Source organism: Lagenorhynchus albirostris, chromosome X, assembly GCF_949774975.1.
Source record: "Lagenorhynchus albirostris chromosome X, mLagAlb1.1, whole genome shotgun sequence".
NCBI lineage: Eukaryota > Metazoa > Chordata > Mammalia > Artiodactyla > Delphinidae > Lagenorhynchus > Lagenorhynchus albirostris.
Genome location: NC_083116.1, coordinates 81,032,083 through 81,056,336, shown reverse-complemented (window position 1 = coordinate 81,056,336; position 24,254 = coordinate 81,032,083). Strand labels below are relative to the sequence as shown.

The window sequence follows — 24,254 nt, the reverse complement described above, 5'->3', positions numbered from 1 at the left end:
ATGTGGGATGATTCTAGGAGGGAAGGAAGGAAAGAAAGAACGAAGATAAAGTAAACTAAAATAAAAAGTAATTATTAAGAAAAAAATTCAAAAAAAAAAAAACGGATGGATAGAACCCTCGGACAAATGGTGGAAGCAAAGCTATGCAGACAAAATCTCACACAGAAGCATACACATACACACTCACAAAAAAGAGGAAAAGGGGAAAAAATCATAAATCTTGCTCTCAACGTCCACCTCCTCAATTTGGGATGATTCATTTTCTATTCATGTATTCCACAGATGCAGGGTACATCAAGTTGATTGTGGAGCTTTAATCCGCTACTTGTGAGGCTGCTGGGGGAGATTTCCCTTTCTCTTCTTTGTTCTCACAGCTCACAGAGGCTCAGCTTTGGATTTGGCCCCGCCTCTGCTTGTTGGTCACCGGAGGGCATCTGTTCTTCACTCAGACAGGATGGGGTTAAAGGAGCTGCTGATTCGGGGGCTCTGGCTCACTCAGGCCTGGGGGAGGGAGGGGTACAGATGCAGGGTGAGCCTGCGGCGGCAGAGGCTGACGTGACATTGCACCAGCCTGAGGCACTCTGTGAGTTTCCCGGGGGAGTTGTCCCTGGATCCTGGGACCCTGGCAGTGGCCGGCTGCACAGGCTCCCCGGAAGAGGGGTGTGGATAGTGACCTGTGCTCGCACACAGGCTTCTTAGTTGCGGCAGCAGCAGCCTTAGCGTCTCATGCCTGTCTCTGGTGTCCACGCTTTTGGCTTCAGCTCGCACCCATCTCTGGAGCTCCTTTAAGCAGCGTTCTTAATCCCCTCTCCTCGCGCACCAGGAAACAAAGAGGGAAGAAACAGTCTCTTGCCTCTTTGGCAGGTCCAGACTTTTTCCCGGACGCCCTCCCAAACAGCCGTGGTGCACTAACCCCCTGCAGGCTGTGTTCACGCCACCAACCCCAGTCCTCTCCCTGCGCTCCGACCGAAGCCCGAGCCTCAGCTCCCAGCCCCGCTCGCCCCGGCGGGGGAGCTGACAAGCCTCTCAGGCTGGTGAGTGCCTGTGGGCACCGATCCTCTGTGCGGGAATCTCTCCGCTTTGCCTCCCCCACCCCTCTTGCTGTGCTATCCTCCACGGCTCTGAAGCTTCCCCCCTCCGCCACCCACAGTCTCTGCCCGCGAAGGGGCTTCCTAGTGTGTGGAAACCTTTCCTCCTTCACAGCTCCCTACCGCTGGTGCAGGTCCCATCCCTATCCTTTTGTCTCTGTTTATTCTTTTTTCTTTTGCCCTACCCAGGTACGTGGGGGGTTTCTTGCCTTTTGGGAGGTCTGAGGTCGTCTGCCAGCGTTCAGTAGGTGTTCTGTAGGAGTTGTTCCATGTGTAGATGTCTAGTTTCTTTTTTAACAAAATATTAGTAAACATCTTTCCAGTATAAAGTTTCCCCCAAATTCAGAGATTCAAACAATGGATCATTTCCTTCACAACAGTGGCTCAGGCATTTTTGAGTCACAGGCCTTTTTATAAGTCTGCTGAAAGCCTTGTGTCTTCTGCCTGGACAAATACACAGAGACACAGGATGGTGTAAAATTTCCCTGGGTTCACAGGCCATCTAAAGCCCATATGGTTCCCCTTAGGCTAGGAAGCCCTGTTTCATACAATGAGCCTCATGATTCCTTCTGCTAGGAATGTCTATTACACCATACGATATAAGAAGCAAAGTGTGACAAAAAGTGAACCTCTGAGAATCTGATTGAAGACATATGTAATAAAAGATTTAAAGACTTTTAAGTTTTAAAAATCTTAATGGAATACTTGCTGTCTTCACACATAAGTCATAACAATAAGCTAACTAATCATATACACGGTACTTACTTGCCCAACCACTTCTGAATTTGAGCTAAAATCAGGGCTCGATGATGAATAACTTCTAAGTTTCCCCTTGGCATCTTAAAATAAATAAATCAAATCAATAACATTTTTAATTAAATAGAAAAAAATTAAATACCCAGGATATACAACTTTACCTAACTCTTCTTAGAGAACTAATACAACACTGTCAAATGAGCATACTTTTGGCAAAATTTAGTTGTGTTCAAAATTTATTTTGACTTTTAAGAGAAGTTTCCCTCTTAGCCTTACTGGGCAGAGCCTGTATTAACATTCCTTTGTATAAAGCTAACAGAGAACTTAGCAAGGAAATGCTTATAATAAATTAATACAAATGGTAAGAGAGCCTAAAATATAATCCACAAGAATTCTGTTTGGTATTTACTGCCAAATGACTATCAGAAATATAGCCTGAAAAATCAGCTTACCTGTAATATAAGCTTTGTGTCCTGGGGCACAACAGTGACAATGCATGAACCCCTCTCCACCTTCCGCAGAGATTCCCCATTAGACACAGGACAAGCCACTCTCCATTAACTGCAGCTGAAACTGCACATTATCCAAAGTAGAAGGAAGCAATTAACAACTAAGCCACACTGCTCTCTCACTCAGCCTCAAGACCATTAGCCCCTCTGATAAACAACCTTATCCCAGAATCTTGTGCTGTCTCACAGAGCCCTCATGCACATGCCCATACACAACTTCTCAACTGATATGGAAAACACAGGGAGGATTGGGTAGCTTCTCTCTGTCTTCTTGTACGGATAAAGCTATGATCGTATCAGTGAAAGATTCCCTGTTTCCAAGTTATCAATAGAAGCAAAGCAAGTAAGTGGGCTATTTTTATTTTCATAAGAAAATTGTGTGCATGCACACGCATACACACTGGGTGGGGTGGGCATGGAACACAGAAAAAAGTGCGGCCGATTTCCTACAAACCATGAGATGGAGTCCTTCAGATATACAATAGAGGGTTGCCACAGTGAGAAAAGAAAGATTACAAAGAAGATTGAGCATATTGCCAGTTTGGTGCCTACATGGTAATTCAAAGTAAAATATTAGTTATATTAAAAAATTTCCTGAAAATTTTTGTTTACCTTAGGATGTGCTGCTTAAGGAAGGACCTCCTTCTCTGTGCTAACTGGTGTGGCGTGATTCAACTGAGATATTATGTTGAGATTAGGGGCTAAGTAAATGAACTTGAAAAGTTTTCTCCAGTCTAGGACTGCATGATAAACAGCAACAAATTGTATGCAACAATCTTAAGTCATCAAGACTTCAAAGGACAAATGATATTACAGCAGGGACTATTTTCTATTTCATACACTGAAAACTTACTTTTCAATGAAGCATCTCTCAGGCAAAAACAGTGTTAAGTATGGGAATGAGTCGTTAACAATAAAAACTCACCATATACTGCAAATGATGTGATATTTGAAGCAACCTACAAAAGGTCGGGGAGGCAAAGGGGAGAGTTAGCTATATTACCTGGAGCCAAGACTGAGAAAGATCCAGTGTCAGAACAAGCCTTGATACCTCAGTGTCACTGATGAAAAAGCGACATCTGTCAGTCAGGCCAAGGACACATTCCTTCAAAGAAATAAAATATGAAATTACAAACAATTCTAACCAAACTAGTTAAACCAAACTCTTCTATTACATGGCTCCATTGCCCTATGATTTCACATCTAGGTCCTTGCAATGGGGACTTAAGATGCCTAAGATGTGGTTGGTCTAGTGCAAAGTGGACTATGGCGCATCCAGTGCATCAGCAAGCCCTGCCATTTCTATCTCCTACGCATGTCTCAAACATATCACCTTTCGGCCCTCACTGCCTCCACTCACAGCCACTTCAACTCTCGTCCCTTTCAACCTACTCTCTACTGGGCAGCCAGAATAACCTTTCAAACCATGAAGCACATCACACTACTCCCTGATTAAAATCATCAGTTTCCCAATCTATGTTAAATGAGCAAAGCCACACTCCTTCCCATGGCCTATCACTAAGGTCTAGCCATGGCTTCCATTAGGTTCCTGGAATAAGCTGAGCTCTTTCTAAGCTCACAGTAGGTACAGTTCCTCCTCCCTGGAACACTCTCCCTTTCTCAGAGATAGAGCTTTCTTTTTCTTCACACTCAGCACATACACCACCACCTCCTAGAGGCTTTCCCAGACCACCAAAAGTTGGTCTCCCCATCCTCACAGCTACCATCCTCTAACTAGCCTCAAACACTTCTCTATTCTCTACCATTACACCCTGCTCATTTACTTCATTCTCCTATCAGAAGGGACAGCCATACCCGTATTGATAGATTAAAAATTCCAGAAGGGCAGGAATTAGTCAGCTGTTTGGTTTTGTAACCACTGTGTCCTACCACCTGCCACAATTATAGGCATTCTAATATTTGATGAATGATAACCTACTGAATACTAGTTTCAAGATTACATTTCTGTTGTCCCCAAAAGTTACTTATAAAACTAACTTTGAATGTTGTGTACAACTGGAGATAAATGTCTGCCAGTTGCATTTTTCTATTTTTGAATTTATACTTCCAAGGAAAGGAATCAACTAACTACTACATGCCAGGCAATCTCTTAATCCCATTTCAGAGATTGAGAGGCTGAGACTCAGGAAACTTCTCATTATTGACAGTGAGTAACTTCTCATTGTTGCCTTGAGATTTAGTGGACACTCAGGTCCACCTCCAAAGCACACACTCTTTCTACTTAATGCTATCACTTTCTGGGTCACTGCTCTAAGTGGTAAGTTTTTCTGCCTTGTGTTTACTTACCTCTCCTCCAATCATGGCCAATTCGGTCTGTGCGCACAGATAAGGAAATCGAACAAGAAATTCACCAGGGTTCTTCCATGGTTCAACAGCCAGAGAGGGTGATTCTGCAGGATTGGCAGATGAGGTTTACCAAGAGCTGATCTTCTCTTTGTAAAAAACAAAAAAAAAAAAAAAACAAAAAACTGTTACACTAATACTTGCTAAAATGCTTAACATGCAATTTAAATCATTTTCCAAATGTGTTTCAGAAACTCATTAAAGTACTCCAGTTCATTACAAGAGAAAATACAGGGAGAACACACCTGCTAATTCCACTCTATAGATTAGGGATAGTTTTTCAGGGTAGTTAAAAGACCTAATAACCACCGCAGCACTGATAAGATACAAGTATATGTGCTCAAGAATTAAATATCTACGTAAGCCATAAACATGCTTTCCTAACATTTTGATACTCACCCCAAAGGTACTTAATTATCTGACCACCAGCCACCTGCAGTGCTACTGACTTGGTCTTGGAGTTGCAGCACAGACGGATTATGACCCCATCCACTGTCACAGATGAACTGACAAGAGTAAAAAAAAAAAAAAAGGGAAATGAGGAAGGCTTGAACAGACCATTTTTCTCAAAAGTACTGACATTTCATTGATTTTGCAAAACAGAAAAAGATATAATTTTCCTTTGGTGCTGCACTGCCTATTTCAATATAACATAAATATAATAAATGCACACCCATATGTATATACACACTAATAGATAAACTATTGCAAGTGCAAGCCCAAGTAAAGCAATTACCTGTCACATGACATTATTTTCCACAATGTCAATAAACTAGGTGTCTACATTGTGAGGTCATCACTCCTATTTTGGCAGAAACTTTATATAACTTATTGCAACTTATTTCAATTTACTGCATTAAATAAAGCAGTGAATCTGTAGGAAAGTGAGCACACTTAATACCTCTATTGCTATTATATTCATTCATAGAAATCTGTGGGTCTCCCTTAATGGGAAGAGGGGAATCTGTTATTGCCATTTTAGTTTTTCCTGAGTCAACGAACCAAGAGTAGACATGTCTTAAAGGAAGTGGAAGAGGTACGATAAAAGCAAATGGTGCCAATGCTAACATTTATTCAAAGAGTTCTTAACAAATCTACAAAAAAACCCAAAATGCCACAAATTTGGGGAGGATAAATTATCTGACAAGTTAAGGGAATAGACTCTGGAGGTGCAATGGCTAGAGTTGGATTCTGGCTCCACCTGCGTTATCTCAGGCAAGTTACTTAAACTGCTCTGTGCCTCAGCTGCCTCAGCTGTACAATGAGGGCGCCAAACAGTACATACTTCAGAGAGGTATTGTGAGAAATAAGTGAGTTAATATAGGGAATGCACTTAAAAGAGTACCTTTTACAAAGCACAAGCTATAGTAAATGTAAGCTATAAGCTGATTGGGGGACTACATATTCATCAAAGACATTAACATTTTGCATGAACAAAACAGTCTTCTTTGAGAAACAAAAGTCAAAGCAGCAGAAATATATTTTAAATGACTTCTCACTTCCTTTACAGCAAATGAGATGACGGCATCTACCTTTTACAAGATAATGATAAAAAAACTTCAAATTTGGAGTAGTAGAAACATGCATAATTTAGGCATTTCTAATGTAAATTGCTCTGTTTTCCAAAGGAAGCCCTGTTAAGTCTGCATGCAGCTAGCACATATTCTGCATCCAGACATATTCACAAAACCTTCTTAAAAATATGAAGCATTATTGGGATTTCCCTCGTGGTCCAGTGGTTAAGACTCCACACTCCCAATGCAGGGAGCCCGGGTTCAATCCCTGGTTGGGGAACTAGATACCGCATGCCACAACTAGAAAAGATCCTGTGTGCCGCAACTAAGACCTGGCGCAGCCAAAATAAATCAAAAATAAATAAATACTTTTTAAAAACATGAAGCATTATCATTCAAAGATTAGAAGTTAATGACTGCATTTGGAATATGCTTTATGTATACAATAAAGACAGGTTCCTAATTTTGCAACAACGGTTTTCAAAACTTCAAGCTAACCAGTAGACCTTTAATTACATGTGAATCTGGGGATTACTATCAATGTATGCCTAAGGTGCCGAGTTTTGACACTAGAAACCTGAGGATTTCTCGGAGCTGTCCAGACAATGCTATCTGCTGCACAACAGGGCTTGCAATACAGAAAACAGCATCCATTAATGAAACCTGTTACGTGACAAAGATGCAGTCAGGAATCAAAATGAAACTCAGGGCCAGGGAGCTATGAAATTTTAGCAAAGAAAAATAGAAGAGGCTTTCTAGTAATAAATGCAATCAAGTGCCAAACAAAATGTATAGGAGGCCGGAAGAAGTATTTTGAAGTCACTAAATCAAAATGAAGTGCATATATATAGATCTCATAATTGATTTTAATAACTAACAAGGGTAATTAGAGTGGCTAATTCTCATAGGCTAATAATTACTCTGCTGGAATGTAAGTATAAGCTGAATTAAAATTCTTAACACACCTTAAAAATGTTTTGCCTTATCTATTGGTATTTGTGCTATTTTTCACCAATTCTTGATGCATTTTAATCTATATTTTGACATGACTAAAAACTAGACTTAACCCTCTTGCTAAGTATGTCTAAAAAGGAAGCCACTGCCCCTCAACTCTGCTCAGTGGAAGTAAAAAATAAATAAATAAAGTCCTAGGCTCATAAAAGACAGAAGCCTAACTCTATCCATATATTAACACATGGAATACAGGGAATTGTTGGAATGCCTAATATTGAGCTGTCCCTGCTTGTTATCCATCTCAGAAGGGGCCACAGTCGGATGGTGAATGACAGAGCTTGGGGTGGACTGACTGTGGCTCACAGCCAGGAAAACGTCTTCCTGAACCCAGGTGAGAAGGCTGAGCTTCAGTTGGTTTACTTCTTCATCTTCACTCTTCTCAAACTGAATTCTGTTTTAAATATTGAAGAATTTTCAAAACATGACTAAGACTTCAACATCACCGAGATTTTCCTGAATGAAGAATGAACCACTTTATATACAGTCAACTCCTTATTTGGAGGGACAAAACCTGAGGTAATGCCCAATACTAGAAAATCCAAAAATAATGTTTGCCTTGCTTAAGAATATGTTTTTCTAGTATTTAAAATTAAGTACCTTATACTCTGAGATCTTTAGATTTGAAGAGAACATTTCAAGAAACTGACTACAGAAGAAAAACTGACTGCCCCAGGTCCTACACTAATAAACCCCAGGAGTGTTTCATTGTTACCACTTACCAGCATTCAAACCAGGCTCCAGCAGATATTTAGGCCTCAGTTGAATGGATCCTTTCCTAAGCATCTCATATCAAAATGAGTAATTAGTTTGGGAGATGATTTCTTTGCTGCTAATGCCTTCCTCCTGTAGCATTCAGACACTGGAGGAGGGCTACTTCACGCGGCAACTCACAATGGCTACTTCCTGCCTTTCAGCTCAAGCAGCAGATCCTCAGCGGGCACTGAAGAAGCTGAGGCACTAGTCTGATCTTCCTATTCAACCAGCTCTCCCTGGACTCAGTCTCTCCACTGCATTCAGCCCCACACAGGAGCACTCCTGCCTCGGGTTCTCACTGACACTCTTCTGCCCACCACACCCAACATTCTCAATCCTTCTCTGGCAATCCTAAACCTCTCTCTTTTTCAAAGTTCAAGGTAATTTATTTATGCCCTTCATGAAATCTTCTCTAAATGACTTAGAGCTATCCTTCTCACAATCTTTTAAAACATGAAACTATATTCTCAGTTGCCTCACGCTTTCTAGTTTGCCTTAAATCTGTCCTCTAAACTTTCAAGTCTGTGAAGTGAAATAATCCATGTACATGCTCTTTGAAAAATTACTAAGCATTATACAGACAGCTCCCAAATCATACACAGGTAGGAAATATATTCATTTATTAAATATATTGCATATAATGACATTTAAGAAACATATTATTTGTTATATTCAGTTATTGGCTCATTATTCCCATTAATTTAGAAATAAATGTTCCCAGGAGACAAAGTAGTGCAGTAATTAAGAACATGGGCTTGGAGGGGGGAAGCTTCAGAGCCACGGAGGACAGCGCAGCAACAGGGGTGCGGAAGGCAAAGTGGAGAGATTCCCTCACGGAGGATGGGTGCCGGCCAGCACTCACCAGCTTGCGAGGCTTGTCTGCTCACCCACCAGGGTAGGTGGGGGCTGGGAGCTGAGGCTCCAGCTTCGGAGGTCGGATCTCAGGGAGAGGACTGGGGTTGGCTGCATGAACACAGCCTGAAGGGGGCTAGTGCACCACAGCTAGGCGGGAGTGTGTCCGGGGACAAGGTCTGGAGCTGCCGAAGAGGCAAGAGACTTTTTCTTTCCTCTTTATTTCACGGTGCACGAGGAGAGGGGATTATGAGCGCCACCTAAAGGAGCTCCAGAGATGGGCACAAGCCACAGCTATCAGCGAGGAACCCAGAGATGCGCATGAAATGCTAAGGCTGCTCCTGCAGCCACCAAGAAGCCTGTGTGCAAGCACAGGTCACTATCCACACCTCCCCTCCCAGGAGCCTGCGTAGCCCACCACTGTCAGGGTCCCGTGATCCAGGGACAACTTCCCGGGAGAACACACAGCATGTCTCAGGCTGGTGCAATGTCATGACGGCCTCTGCCGCCACAGGCTTGGACTGCATTCCGCACCCCGCCCTCCCTCCCTGTCCACCAGCCCCCACTCCCCAGCTTGAGTGAGCCATAGCCCCCTAATAAGCTACTCCTTTAACCCCATCTGGTCTGAGCGGGAACAGATGACCTCAGGTGACCTACATGCAGAGGTGGGGCCAAATCCAAAGCTGAACCCCAGGGGCTGTGCAAATAAAGAAGAGAAAGGGAAACCTCTCCCAGCAGCCTCAGGAGTAGCAGATTAAATCTCCACACTCAAATCGATGTACCCTGCATCTGTGGAATACCTGAATAGACAATGAATCATCCCAAATTGCGGTGGTGGACTTTCGGAGCAAGGATATAGATATATTTTTTGCCTTATTCTCATTTTGTGAGTGTGCATGTGTATGCTTCTGTGTGTGATTTTGTCTGTATAGCTTTGCTTTTACCATCTGTCCTAGGGTTCTGTCTGTCCATTTTTTTTAGTATATTTTTTAGCACTTGTTACCATTGGTGGATTTGTTTTATGCTTTGGTTGTGCTCTTCTTTCTTTCTTTCCTTTTTTAAAATTAATTTTTAATAATTATTTTTTGTTTTTATCTTAACAACTTTATTATATTTTTTCTTTCTTTCTTTCTTTTCTTTCTTTCTTTGTTTCTGTCTTTGCTTCTCTCTCTCTCTCTCTCCCTCCCTCCCCCCCCCCCTTTCTTTCTTTTCTTCTCCCTTTTCTTCTTAGCCGTGTGGATGACAGGGTCTAGGTGCTCCGGCCAGGTGGCAGGCCTGTGGCTCTGATGTGGGAAATCTGAGTTCAGGACATTGGTCCACCAGAGACCTCCCAGATCCACGTAATATCAAACGGTGAAAATTTCCCAGAGATCTCCATCTCAAGGCCAAGACCCAGCTCCACTCAATGACCAGCAACCTACAGTGCTGGACACCCCATGACAAACAACTAGCAAGACAGGAACAAAATACCACCCAAAAGCAGAGAGGCTGCCTAAAGTCATAATCAGATCACAGACCCCCCAAAAAACACCACCAGAGGCAGAACTGCCCACCAGAAAGACAAGATCCAGCCTCATCCACCAGAACACAGGTACTAGTCCCCTCCACCAGGATGCCTACACAACCCACTGAACCAACCTTAACCACTGGGGGCAGACACCACGGACAATGGGAACTACGAACCGGTAGCCTGTGAAAAGGAGACCCCAAACACAGTAATTTAAACAAAATGAGAAGACAAAGAACCACACAGCAGATGAAGGAGCAAGATAAAAACTCATCAGACCAAACAAATGAAGAGGAAATAGGAAGTCTACCTGAAAAAGAATTCAGAGTAATGATAGTAAAGATGATCAAAAATCTTGGAAATAGAAAGGAGAAAACAGAAGAAACGTTTGACAAGGAACTAGAAGAACTAAAGAGCAAACAAGCAATGATGAAAACACAATAAATGAAATTAAAAATTCTCTATAAGGGATCAATAGCAGAATAAATGAGGCAGAAGAACAGATAAGTGACATGGAAGACAAAATGGTGGAAATAAGACTGCAGAACAGAATAAAGAAAAAAGAATGAAAAGAATTGAGGACAGTCTCAGAGACCTCTGGGACAACATTAAACACACCAACATTCGAATTATAGGGGTCCCAGAAGAAGAAGAGAGAAAGAAAGGGACTGAGAAAATACTTGAAGAGATTACAGTTGAAAATTTCCCTAATATGGGAAAGGAAATAGTAAATCAAGTCCAGGAAGCACAGAGATTCCCATAAAGGATAAATCCAAGGAGAAACATGCCACAACACATATTAATCAAACAATCAACAATTAAATAGAAAGAAAAAATATTGAAGGCAGCAAGGGAAAAACAACAAATAGCACACAAAGGACTCCCTATAAGGTTAACAGCTGATCTTTCAGCAGAAACTCGGCAAGCCAGAAGGGAGTGGCAGGACATATTTAAAGTGATGAAAGGGAAAATCCTACAACCAAGATTACTCTACCCAGCAAGGATTTCATTCATATTTGATGGAGAAATTAAAACCTTTACAGACAAGCAAAAGCTGAGAGAGTTCAGCACCACCAAACCAGCTTTACAACAAATGCTAAAGGAACTTCTCTGGGCAGGAAACAGAAGAGAAGGAAAAGACCTACAATGACAAACCCAAAACAATCAAGAAAATGGGAATAGGAACATACATATCGATAATTACCTTAAATGTAAATGGACTAAACGCTCTCACCAAAAGACATAGACTGGCTGAATGGATACAAAAACAAGACCAGTATATATGCTGTCTACAAGAGACCACTTCAGACGTAGGGACACATACAGACTGAAAGTGAGGGGATGGAAAAAGATATTCCATGCAAATGGAAACCAAAAGAAAGCTGGAGTAGCAATTCTCATATCAGACAAAATAGACTTTAAAACAAAGACTATTACAAGGGACAAAGAAGGACACTACCTAATGATCAAGGGATCGATCCAAGAAGAAGATATAACAATTGTAAATATTCATGCACCCAACATAGGAGAACCTCAATACATAAGGCAAATACTAACAGCCATAAAAGGGGAAATCGACAGTAACACGATCATAGTAGGGGACGTTAACAACCCACTTTCACCAATGGAAAGAACATCCAAAATGAAAATAAATAAGGAAACAGAAGCTTTAAATGACGCATTAAACAAGATGGACTTAATTGATATTTATTGGACATTCCATCTAAAAACAACAGATTACACTTCCTTGTCAACTCCTCATGGAACATTCTCCCAGACAGATCATATGTTGTGTCACAAAACAAGCCTTGGTAAATTTAAGAAAACTGAAATTGTATCAAGTATCTTATCCGACCACAATGCTATGAGACTGGATATCAATTACAGGAGAAAATCTGTAAGAAATGCAAACACAGGGAGGTGAAACAACACACTACTTAATAACCAAGAGATCACTGAAGAAATCAAAGTGGAAATCAAAAACTACCTAGAAACAAATGACAACAAAAGCAAAACAACCCAAAACCTATGGGATGCAGCAAAAGCAGTTTTAAGAGGGAAGATTATAGCACTACAATCCTACCTTAAGAAACAAGAAACATCTCAAACAAACAACCTAACCTTACACCTAAAGCAATTAGAGAAAGAAGAATAAAAAACCCCAAAGTTAGCAGAAGGAAAGAAATCATAAAGATCAGATCAGAAATAAATGGAAAAAAATGAAGAAAATGATAGCAAAGATCAATGAAACTAAAAGCTGATTCTTTGAGAAGATAAACAAAATTGATAAAACGTTAGCCAGACTCATCACGAAAAAAAGGGAGAAGACTCAAATCAATAGAATTAGAAATGAAAAAGGAGAAGTAACAACTGACACTGCAGAAACACAAAACATCATGAGAGATTACTACAAGCAACTCTATGCCAATAAAATGGACAACCTGGAAGAAATGGACAAATTCTTAGAAATGCACAACCTGCCAAGACTGAATCAGGAAGAATTAGAAAATATGAACAAACCAATCACAAGCACTGAAATTGAAACTGTGATTTAAAATCTTCCAACAAACAAAAGCCCAGGACCAGATGGCTTTGCAGGCAAATTCTATCAAACATTTAGAGAAGAGGTAACACCTATCCTTCTCAAACTCTTCCAAAATATAGCAGAGGAAGGAACACTCCCAAATTCCTTCTACGAGGCCACCATCACCTTGATACCGAAACCAGACAAGGATGTCACAAAGAAAGAAAACTACATGCCAATATCACTGATGAACATAGATGCAAAAATCCTCAACAAAATGCTAGCAAACAGAATCCAACAGCACATTAAACGGATCATACACCATGATCAAGTGGGGTTTATTCCAGGAATGCAAGGATTCTTCAATATATGCAAATCTATCAATGTGATAAACCATATTAACAAATTGAAGGAGAAAAACCATATGATCATCTCAATAGATGCAGAGAAACTTTTGACAAAATTCAACACCCATTTATGATAAAAAACCCTGCAGAAAGTAGGCATAGAGGGAACTTTCCTTAACAAAATAAAGGCCATATATGACAAGCCCACAGCAAACATCATCCTCAATGGTGAAAAACTGAAAGCATTTCCACTAAAATCAGGAACAAGACAAGGTTGCCCACTCTCACCACTCTTATTCAACATAGTTTTGGAAGTTTTAGCCACAGCAATCAGAGAAGAAAAGGAAATAAAAGGAATCCAAATCGGAAAAGAAGAAGTAAAGCTGTCACTGTTTGCAGATGACATGATCCTATACATAGAGAATCCTAAAGATGCTACCAGAAAACTAGTAGAGCTAATCAATGAATTTGGTAAAGTGGCAGGATACAAAATTAATGCACAGAAATCTCTGGCATTCCTATATACTAATGATGAAAAATCTGAAAGTGAAATCAAGAAAACACTCCCATTTACCATTGCAACAAAAAGAAAAAATATCTAGGAATAAACCTACCTAAGGAGACAAAAGACCTGTATGCAGAAAATTATAAGACGCTGATGAAAGAAATTAAAGATGATACAAATAGATGGAGAGATATACCATGTTCTTGGATTGGAAGAATCAACATTGTGAAAATGACTCTACTACCCAAAGCAATCTATAGATTCAATGCAATCCCTATCAAACTACCACTGGCATTTTTCACAGAACCAGAACAAAAAATTTCGCAATTTGTATGGAAACACAAAAGACCCCGAATAGCCAAAGCAATCTTGAGAACGAAAAAAGGAGCTGGAGGAATCAGGCTCCCTGATTTCAGACTATACTACAAAGCTACAGTAATCAAGACAGTATGGTACTGGCACAAAAACAGAAAGATAGATCAATGGAACAGGATAGAAAGCCCAGATATAAACCCACGCACATATGGACACCTTATCTTTGATAAAGGTGGCAGGAATGTACCGTGGAGAAAGGACAGCCTCTTCAATAAGTGGTGCTGGGAAAACTGGACAGGTACATGTAAAAGTATGAGATTAGATCACTCCCTAACACCATACACAAAAGTAAGCTCAAAATGGATTAAAGACCTAAATGTAAGGCCAGAAACTATCAAACTCTTAGAGGAAAACATAGGCAGAACACTCTATGACATAAATCACAGCAAGATCCTTTCTGACCCACCTCCTAGAGTAATGGAAATAAAAACAAAAATAAACAAATGGGACCTAATGAAACTTCAAAGCTTTTGCACAGCAAAGGAAACCATAAACAAGACCAAAAGACAAGCCTCAGAATGGGAGAAAATAATTGCAAATGAAGCAACTGACCAAGGATTAATCTCCAAAATTTACAAGCAGCTCATGCAGCTCAATAACAAAAAAGCAAACAACCCAATCCAAAAATGGGCAGAAGACCTAAATAGACATTTCTCCAAAGAAGATATACAGACTGCCAACAAACACATGAAAGAATGTTAAACATCATTAATCATTAGAGAAATGCAAATCAAAACTACAATGAGATATCATCTCACACCAGTCAGAATGGCCATCATCAAAAAATCTAGAAACAATAAATGCTGGAGAGGGTGTGGAGAAAAGGGAACACTCTTGCACTGCTGGTGGGAATGTGAATTGGTTCAGCCACTATGGAGAACAGTATGGAGGTTCCTTAAAAAACTACAAATAGAACTACCATATGACCCAGCAATCCCACTACTGGGCATATACCCTGAGAAAACCAAAATTCAAAAAAAGTCATGTACCAAAATGTTCATTGCAGCTCTATTTACAATAGCCCGGAGATGGAAACAACCTAAAGTGCCCATCATCGGATGGATGCATAAAGAAGATGTGGCACATATATACAATGGAATATTACTCAGCCATAATAAGAAACGAAATTGAGCTATTTGTAATGAGGTGGATAGACCTAGAGTCTGTCATACAGAATGAAGTAAGTCAGAAAGAGAAAGACAAATACCGTATGCTAACACATATATATGGAATTTAAGAAAGAAAAATGTCATGAAGAACCTAGGGGTAAGACAGGAATAAAGACGTAGACCTACTGGAGAATGGACTTGAGGATATGGGGAGGGCGAAGGGTGAGCTGCGACAGGACGAGAGAGAGTTATGGACATATACACACTAACAAACGTATTAAGGTAGTTAGTGGGAAGCAGCCGCATGGCACAGGGATATTGGCTCGGTGCTTTGTGACAGCCTGGAGGGGTGGGATAGGGAGGGTGGGAGGGAGGGAGATGCAAGAGGGAAGACCTATGGGAACATATGTATATGTATAACTGATTCACCTTGTTAATAAGCAGAAACTAACACACCATTGTAAAGCAATTATACCCCAATAAAGATGTTAAAAAAAAAAGAAATGGAAAAGGAGAAGTAACAACTGACACTGCAGGTATACAAAGCATCATGAGAGATTACTACAAGCAACTCTATGCCAATAAAATGGACAACCTGGAAGAAATGGACAAATTCGTAGAAATGCACAACCTTCCAAAACTGAACCAGGAAGAAATAGATTATATGAACAGTCCCATCATAAGCACTCAAATTAAAACTGTGATTAAAAATCTTCCAAGAAACAAAAGCCCAGGACCAGATGGCTTCACAGGCGAATCCTATCAACCGTTTAGAGAAGAGCTAACACCTATCCTTCTCAAACTCTTCCAAAATATAGCAGAGGGAGGAACACTCTGAAACTCTTTCTACGAGGCCACCATCACCCTTATATCAAAACCAGACAAATATGTCACAAAGAAAGAAAACTACAGGCCAATAACCCTGATGAACATAGATTCAAAAATCCTCAACAAAATACTAACAAACAGAATCCAACAGCACATTAAAATGATCATGCAATATGATCAAGTGGGGTTTACTCCAGGAATGCAAGGATTCTTCAATATACGCAAATCAATCAGTGGAATACACCATATTAACAAACTGAAGGAGAAACACCATATGATCATCTCATAGATGCAGAGAAAGCTTTTGACAAAATTCAACACCCACTTATGATACAAAACCTCCAGAAATCAGGCACAGAGGGAACTCACCTCAAGATAATAAAGGCCATATATGACAAGCCCACAGCCAACATCGTCCTCAATGGTGAAAAACTGAAACCTTTTCCGCTAAGATCAACAACAAGATAATGTTGCCCACACTCACCAGGATTATTCAAAATAGTTTTGGAAGTTTTAGCCACAGCAATTGGAGAAGAAAAAGAAATAAAAGGAATCCAAGTTGGGAAAGAAGAAGTAAAGCCGTCTCTGTTTGCAGATGACATGATACTATACAGAGAGAATCCTAAAGATGCTACCAGAAAACTACTAGAGCTAATCAATGAATTTGGTAAATGAGAAAGATACAAAATTAATGCACAGATATCTCTTGCATTCCTATACACTGAGGATGAATAATCTGAAAGTGAAATTAAGAAAACACTCCCATTTACCATTGCAACAAAAACAATAAAATATCCAGGAATAAACCTACCTAAGGAGACAAAAGACCTGTATGTAGAAAATTATAAGACACTGATGAAAAAAATTAAAGATGGTACAAATAGATGGAGAGATATACCATGTTCTTGGATTGGAAGAACCAACATTGTGAAATGACTATACTACTCAAAGCAATCTACAGATTCAATGTAATCCCCATCAAACTACCAATGGCATTTTTCACAGCACTAGAACAAAAAATTTCACAATTTGTATGGAAACACAAAAAACCCCGAACAGCCAAAGCAATCTTGAGAACGATAAACGGAGCTGGAAGAATCAGGCTCCCAGTTTTCAGACTATACTACAAAGCTACAGTAATCAAGAGAGTATGGTACTGGCACAAAAACAGAAATATAGACAATGGAACAGGATAGAAAGTCCAGAGATAAACCCACACACATATGGTCACCTTATCTTTGATAAAGGAGGCAACAATATATAGTGGAGAAAAGAGAGCCTCTTCAATAAGTGCTGTTGGGAAAACTGGACAGCTACATGTAAAAGAATGAAATTAGAACACTCCCTAACACCATACGTACAAAAAAACTCAAAATGGATTAAAGACCTAAATGGAAGGCCAGACACTATCAAACTCTTAGAGGAAAACATAGGCAGAACACACTATGACCTAAATCACAGCAAGATCCTTTTTGACCCACCTCGTAGAGGAGTGGAAATAAAAACAAAAATAAATAAATGGGACCTAATGGAACTTAAAAACTTTTGCACAGCAAAGGAAACCATAAACAAGAGCAAAAGACAACCCTCAGAATGGGAGAAAGTATTTGCAAATGAAGCAATTGACATAGGATTAATATCCAAAATTTACAAGCAGCTCATGCAGCTCAATAACAAGAAAAAAACAACCCAATCCAAAAATGGGCAGAAGACCTACATAGACATTTCTCCAAAGAAGATACACAGATTGCCAACAAATACATGAAAGAATGCTCAACATCATTAATCATTAGAGAAATGCAAATCAAAACCACAATGAGGTATCGCCTCACACCAGTCAGAATGGCCATCATCAAAAAATCTACGAACAATAAATGCTGGAGAGGGTGTGGAGAAAATGGAACCCTCTTGCACTGTTGGTGGGAATATAAATTGATACAGCCACTATGGACAACAGTATGGAGGTCCTTTCAAAAACTAAAAATAGAACTGCCATACGACCCAGCAATGCCACTACTGGGCATATACCCTGAGAAAACCATAATTCAAGAAGAGTCATGTACCATAATGTTCATTGCAGCTGTATTTACAATAGCCAGGACAGAAATGGAAGCAACCTAAGTGTCCATCGACAGATGAATGGATAGAGAAGATGTGGCACATATATACAATGGAATATTACTCAGCCATAAAAAGGAACGAAATTGTGTTATACGTAGTGAGGTGGATGGACCTAGAGTCTGTCATACAGAGTGAAGTAAGTCATAAAGAGAAAAGCAAGTACCGAATGCTAACACATATATATGGAATCTAAAAAAAATGATCATGAAGAACCTAGGGGCAGGATGGGAATAAAGATGCAGACCTACTAGCAAATGGACTTGAGGACACAGGGAGGCGGAATGGTAAGCTGGGACAAAGTGAGAGAGTTGCATGTACATATATACAGTACCAAATGTAAAATCAGTAGCTAGTGGGAAGCAGTCGCACAGAACAGGGAGATCAGCTCGGTGCTTTGTGACCACCTAGATGGGTGAGATAGGGAGGGTGGGAGGGACGGAGACGCAAGAGGGAAGAGATATGGGGATATATGTATATGTATAGCTGGTTCACTTTGTTATAAAGTGGAAAGTAAAAAAAAAAAAAGAACATGGGCTCATTAAACAGAACAGAATCAAATTCTGGATTCTCACAGAAATGGACTTATAATTAATAATTTGGCTTCTGGGTCATTTTACAATGCCTATAATGTACCTGAGGTATTCAATTATATCCAACTGTTCATACTATCGTTTCCATAGGAAAATGAATTCTGATTTCCAACCTGAGAGCCTCGAAACACAGCAGCCAAAAGTTCTGCACTGTAGGATGAGACAAACTAGAGACTGCATTAGGTCAGCCGCACATTAACAATGTACGTATCCTCATCTGTGTAGGCAAATGCACTGTGCTCTATCATCTGCATCTCCATCTTTCCCACGGGATATTCCCTGTTGAAAACCCCCCAGGGATGGTGGGGGAATGGGTTCTAAGTCAGCTTAAGACTTATGCTCCATTGCCACCCATCAGCATATATGACATTCAGATATATAGGTAACTGACTTCCCCAACCAGGCTGAAAAACCAGGGCCCAGGTGTTGTATCTACTTCTTGTTCCACTGAGCAACAGGCACAGGATAAGATAATAACAGTTGGCTGAATTTAGGACTAAATGCTGGCTGCTTCTGTGCCCAGAGTTCCAAGGCAACTAAGAACAACCTACGTGTATCTCTTGTCCTGATGAAGTGTTCTAAGAGAAATGTTAAATCCATTTCCACCCACAGCTCCCAGTTTCACCGTAGAGTCTACACTTGGACTATCACCTAGGGGGAAAAAATGCAAATACTATCATAGTAAGCTACAAACATTTTTCCTGATACCACAGATATGGGGTCCTGCATTTAATGGGTTCTAGAAGGTAATCCACTTTACAAATAAAGCAATCTAGAAAATAACCACATCTCAACCTCTTTCTTAAATTTCTGCCTACCTTTCAGGCTGAGAATTCAAAACTTATTTGAAAACAAGGCTACCACTGCCATGTGCCAGTATAACTTACGATACAACCATAGAATTCACAAATTACAGGTTCTCCAAGTACATCAGGAAAGCAACTAGAAACTGCGAGCAACAGGACTGTGGAAGGACAACTAGATTAGACGCTAAAACATCTAAGTAGAGGTCCTTGTCCTTTCTTGCTCAAGCAGACTGCAAACCCTCTGGCATTCTGTTTCCTCATCTATAAAACAGAAAAACTCCACCTCTGACATAGCTCCTAGGAAAGCTGTGAGATCAACTGAAAATATGTGCAATGGCAATGAAAACTGTAAAACATGTTAAGGATGTAATGAGATACTACGTTCTTTCTAGGATTGAGAATTATTCTTAAATAACTAACCCTTCAAGTTCAACAAAGCAAAAAGAATTGTTCTTATTAGCCAGAGTAGGATTGAAGCCCCCCACACAAACACACAAAAAACCCTACAAGTCAATTAAACATCACAGTAATAATGATATTAATTATAAACTTCAAAATTTTTCGAAGCCCTAGAGCCAACGCAACACCAAACTATAGTTTGCTTTTGTGTAGGAGAGATTTGATTCAGAACATCCTGATAACAGTTTTTGAACATACCACATTTATAAACAAAAATCTGGTTACTGGCATTTAGGACAGTGAGGTCGTTACTCTTTTTAGGGTGTGTGGAGAACATGATTTGAGCTACAGGGTGTGGGAGCAGCAGTCGGTAGGTGCACATGGGAGGTGGAACCACACTCTGCCAGAAGACTGTCACCAATATCCTGTCTGCATGCGAGAGAGAAAGAGGATTAGACACATGGATGTTCAATTTGTAAAACAAGGCAACTGAACAGCACAGTACCACTAACTAATAATGGTGGGAGAAAATATACAGCGATTCTTAAAAGTAATTGTTGGTGTTTTTATCATGAATAAGCTTAAATACAGTGTAGAGGAGGAAAGTTAGTGTCAGAGATCTGTCTATATCTGGCTACTGTCACCTCCAGGCCTATAGCAGTCCATCACGGGGCTTGGAGTTTCAGGTGCCAGGGACTACAGCAAGCAGGCCAAAAGGTCAGAGTTCTAGCTTTAAACCTGGGCCTGCAACCAAGCCAGAATAAACCAAAATCCTTAAAGCACTTCCCTGTACATGGATCTGGTAATAAGGCATATGTGCTTAAGTCCTCTATACAGAACATATGATTGTAAAATCAGTATTATGATCACTACATAGAACATAAATTAGTACACCAACTCACATTACAATCTTAGAAGCAAGTTTTCCTTTATGTCATCAGCAATAAATAAACTGTCTATTCAGGAAAGACTGACTTTCCCTAGTTTCTTTCCCCTCACTAAACAAAAGCCCTCAACCTAATTAAAAAACACCAATCCAATCCGAGTACTAGGCAGATGTCTGTGACTTGAACTGAAGATACTGGAAAGGTACATAATTAGCAAGCATTATATCAAAAAACAAAGCAACACAATGGAGTGGTGTGAGAGTCAATGGAACGCTTTGTCAGGGCACAAAGACAAGGCTGACACACCAATGCCACAAGCCTACTGTTGTCTTCCTCTCCACCCAGGGTCAGAAATGTCAATGTCTTCAAAGCCCAGACAAGTAAATATGTAAAGGCCATGGTTGTAGTAGAAAAGGGAGTTGAGGGATGTGGCGGGGGGGGAGAGTAGAGACTATGGTCCTCAGGGGAGTACACGCCTCACCTAAGGGTGTTCCCATCCAATCGAAACCAAAGCAAGTAAAAACAAACCAAACAACCAGAATAATCAATCAAATAAAAATCCTGCACTGTTTAAGTCAAACTACCACATCTGCAGGCTCCTGGCTCAGGCCCCTTGCAGGCCCATGGACACACTTTTCAGCTCCTTACTTCCATCAACAACAGCCACATTTGCCATGTCACTTAAATTATCTCCTGAGCTCCGGTCAGTCGTCCAGTGCCAGTCATAGCAGAGGTAATGCCAGCCTTGACAGAGAACATACAGCCGGTATGGGGTCACTGGGCCCCACATCAGGGACACAATCTCGCTCTTCCCACAGGTGCCAAAGGGCAGGCTTTGCTTGAGATACCAGTGATAGTTTCCAACAGTCCAGAGCTGAACTACAGGGGAAAATGAAAAGGAGGCCATCAGAGGCAGGGGCCAGAGGACCAGACTTCGTACCACTTGCTAGAGAGGGATGAGGACACCTTTTTCTTTTTCAAATGACCCTTTCTGCTCAGCCTCTTCATTAAGATAATAATATTAACAATAATTGTTAAAGTATAGCTTTTCATGAGGACAAAATATTAAGCATCAACAAGGTCAGAAGCACACGTGTTCATTTCTGCCTCTACCTTCAAACCTTCATGATCATGATGATGGAAGGCTCCTACCATAGGACAGTGCTTTAGTGAGTTGTTTTTTTTCCCATAAAGACTTAGAAAGAAGAAAACTTGGCAATTAGATTAAAAGTATTAAAACACCCAATCCAAGAGCACTAGACTAGCATCACTATGTTGTATTACACTTAAGATGCTTATTATTTTCTTCCAGGTGTTTTGCATGCAGTTATGTCCAAGGGAGATCAGCATGCAATTACCCTTAAAAGAACAAGACCAAGACCTGTAGAGTGCAGGAAACAGAAAGAAGTTGGTCAAAGAGTACAAACCTTCAGTTACAAGTTCCAGAGGTCTAATGTATAGCGTGGTGACTACAGTTAACAATACTGTATTGTATACTTGAAAGTTGCTACGAGAGTAGATTTAAAATGTTCTCACCGGGCTTCCCTGGTGGTGCAATGGTTAAGAATCCGCCTGCCAATGCAGGGGACATGGGTTCGAGTCCTGGTCCGGGAAGATCCCACATGCCACGGAGCAACTAAGCCCGTGTGCCACAACTACTGAGCCTGTGCTCTAGAGCCTGCGAGCCACAACTACTGAGCCCGTGTGCCACAACTACCAAAGCCCGCATGCCTAGAGCCCATGCTCCACAACAAGAGAAGCCACTGCAATGAGAAGCCCGCGCACGGCAAGGAAGAATAGCCCCCGCTCGCTGCAACTAGATAAAGCCCACACGCAACAACGAAGACCCAACGCAGCCAAAATAAAGTTCTCACCATAACAACAAAAATGGTAATTATGTGAAGTGAAGGATGAGTTAATCAACCTTACTGTGGCAAACATTTCACAGTATATGCATGTATCAATTCATCACATTGTACCTCCTGAATGTACACGTTGCATGTCAATTATATCTCAATAAACCTGGGAAAAAAAGACCTAATCATGTCAAAGCCAACCTTTGTTAAACAGGTGACACACATAAATGAAGATTTTAATTATATTAAGGAATTTCTTTTCTTTAAACATCTCCCTGATCACTAATTCTTAACTCAGCAGTCACAGCAAATCCAACCTAGTTCTAGAACAAGGCTACTACAATACTTTGACCTAGCTTTGGGTTAAGTTAGACTACATGCTCATGCTCTGTGAAGACAGATGTTGTGGCTGTTCTTGCAGCAACACTTTTATCCTGAGCACATCACAGGGCCAGCCATTAACACCTGGTTAGTCAGTGGTTCTCAACTCTGGCTACACATTTAAAAAATCACCTGGGGACTTTCCTGGTGGCGCAGTGGTTAAGAATCTGCCTGCCAATTCAGGGGACATGGGTTCGAGCCCTGGTCTGGGAAGATCCCACACATCGTGGAGCAACTAAGCCTGTGCGCCACAACTACTGAGCCTGTGCTCTAGAGCCTGCGAGCCACAACTACTGAAGCCTGTGCACCTAAAGCCCGTGCTCCACAAGAGAAGCCAACCCAATGAGAAGCCCGCGCACCGCAACAAAGAGTAGCCCTCGCTCGCCGCAACTAGAGACAGTCCGCACACAGCAACGAAGACCCAATGCAGCCATAAATAAATAAATAAATAAAATTATAAATAAATAAATAAATGTCAGTGTTTACAAAAAAAAATCACCTGGAAGCTTTTTTTTTTTAAATTAATACTGATGTATAGTCCCCATTATAACGCACTGAGAGCAACTCTGAGATAAGACATGGATAGCATTTTTTTTTTCTAAAGTTGCAGCCAGGGTTGAGAACTATTGTGTTGAATGAATAAATGAATGAATGAGCTTCTTAATAACATTTCAGTTAGTTCTATTGATTAAAACGTTTGAAAGCCACTCAGAAAATAATCAAGTAAATGAAAAGATTTATGAAAAAAATGTTCAGTGCACTATTGATGACAGTGAAAAATTACAAAACTTTAAACGTCTAACAACATAAGATTTAATACACTGTAGCATAAATGAATATACAGCAAGTTAAAATGATACAGATAGATATCTGAAATGGAAATAGTTTGTGACACACTGTAAAAGCAAGTTACAAAACTGCAGGTATCATACCTACATATTTAACAAAAATGAGATTACAGCTATACTGAGATGTATACATAAAATCAGGAAGACAAGAAAATTTAAATAGTGATTATTACTGAGTGACAGAATTACGGAAGAACTTTTTTTCTTCCCATCTTTATTTTCTAATGCTTTCACATATTACATATACACTGAAAAATACTTATTTACAATTTGATTTACCATTTAAAAGCTACAGAAGATTCTTACTTATATCTAATCTCA

General features: G+C 40.3%; 1 protein-coding gene across 1 annotated transcript in view; it reads right to left on the bottom strand.

Moving 5' to 3' along the window:
- Window positions 1-1,459: 1,459 nt before the first annotated feature.
- Window positions 1,460-24,254, bottom strand: part of LOC132513154 (elongator complex protein 1-like) — a 40,606-nt gene continuing 17,811 nt past the window's right edge. The window contains 12 exon segments of the mRNA XM_060137341.1: window positions 1,460-1,532; window positions 1,854-1,927; window positions 2,297-2,396; window positions 2,594-2,609; window positions 3,207-3,312; window positions 3,405-3,458; window positions 4,661-4,764; window positions 5,117-5,223; window positions 7,454-7,636; window positions 19,308-19,407; window positions 20,220-20,390; window positions 21,497-21,727. Coding sequence (XP_059993324.1) covers window positions 1,460-1,532; window positions 1,854-1,927; window positions 2,297-2,396; window positions 2,594-2,609; window positions 3,207-3,312; window positions 3,405-3,458; window positions 4,661-4,764; window positions 5,117-5,223; window positions 7,454-7,636; window positions 19,308-19,407; window positions 20,220-20,390; window positions 21,497-21,727 — 1,319 coding nt within the window.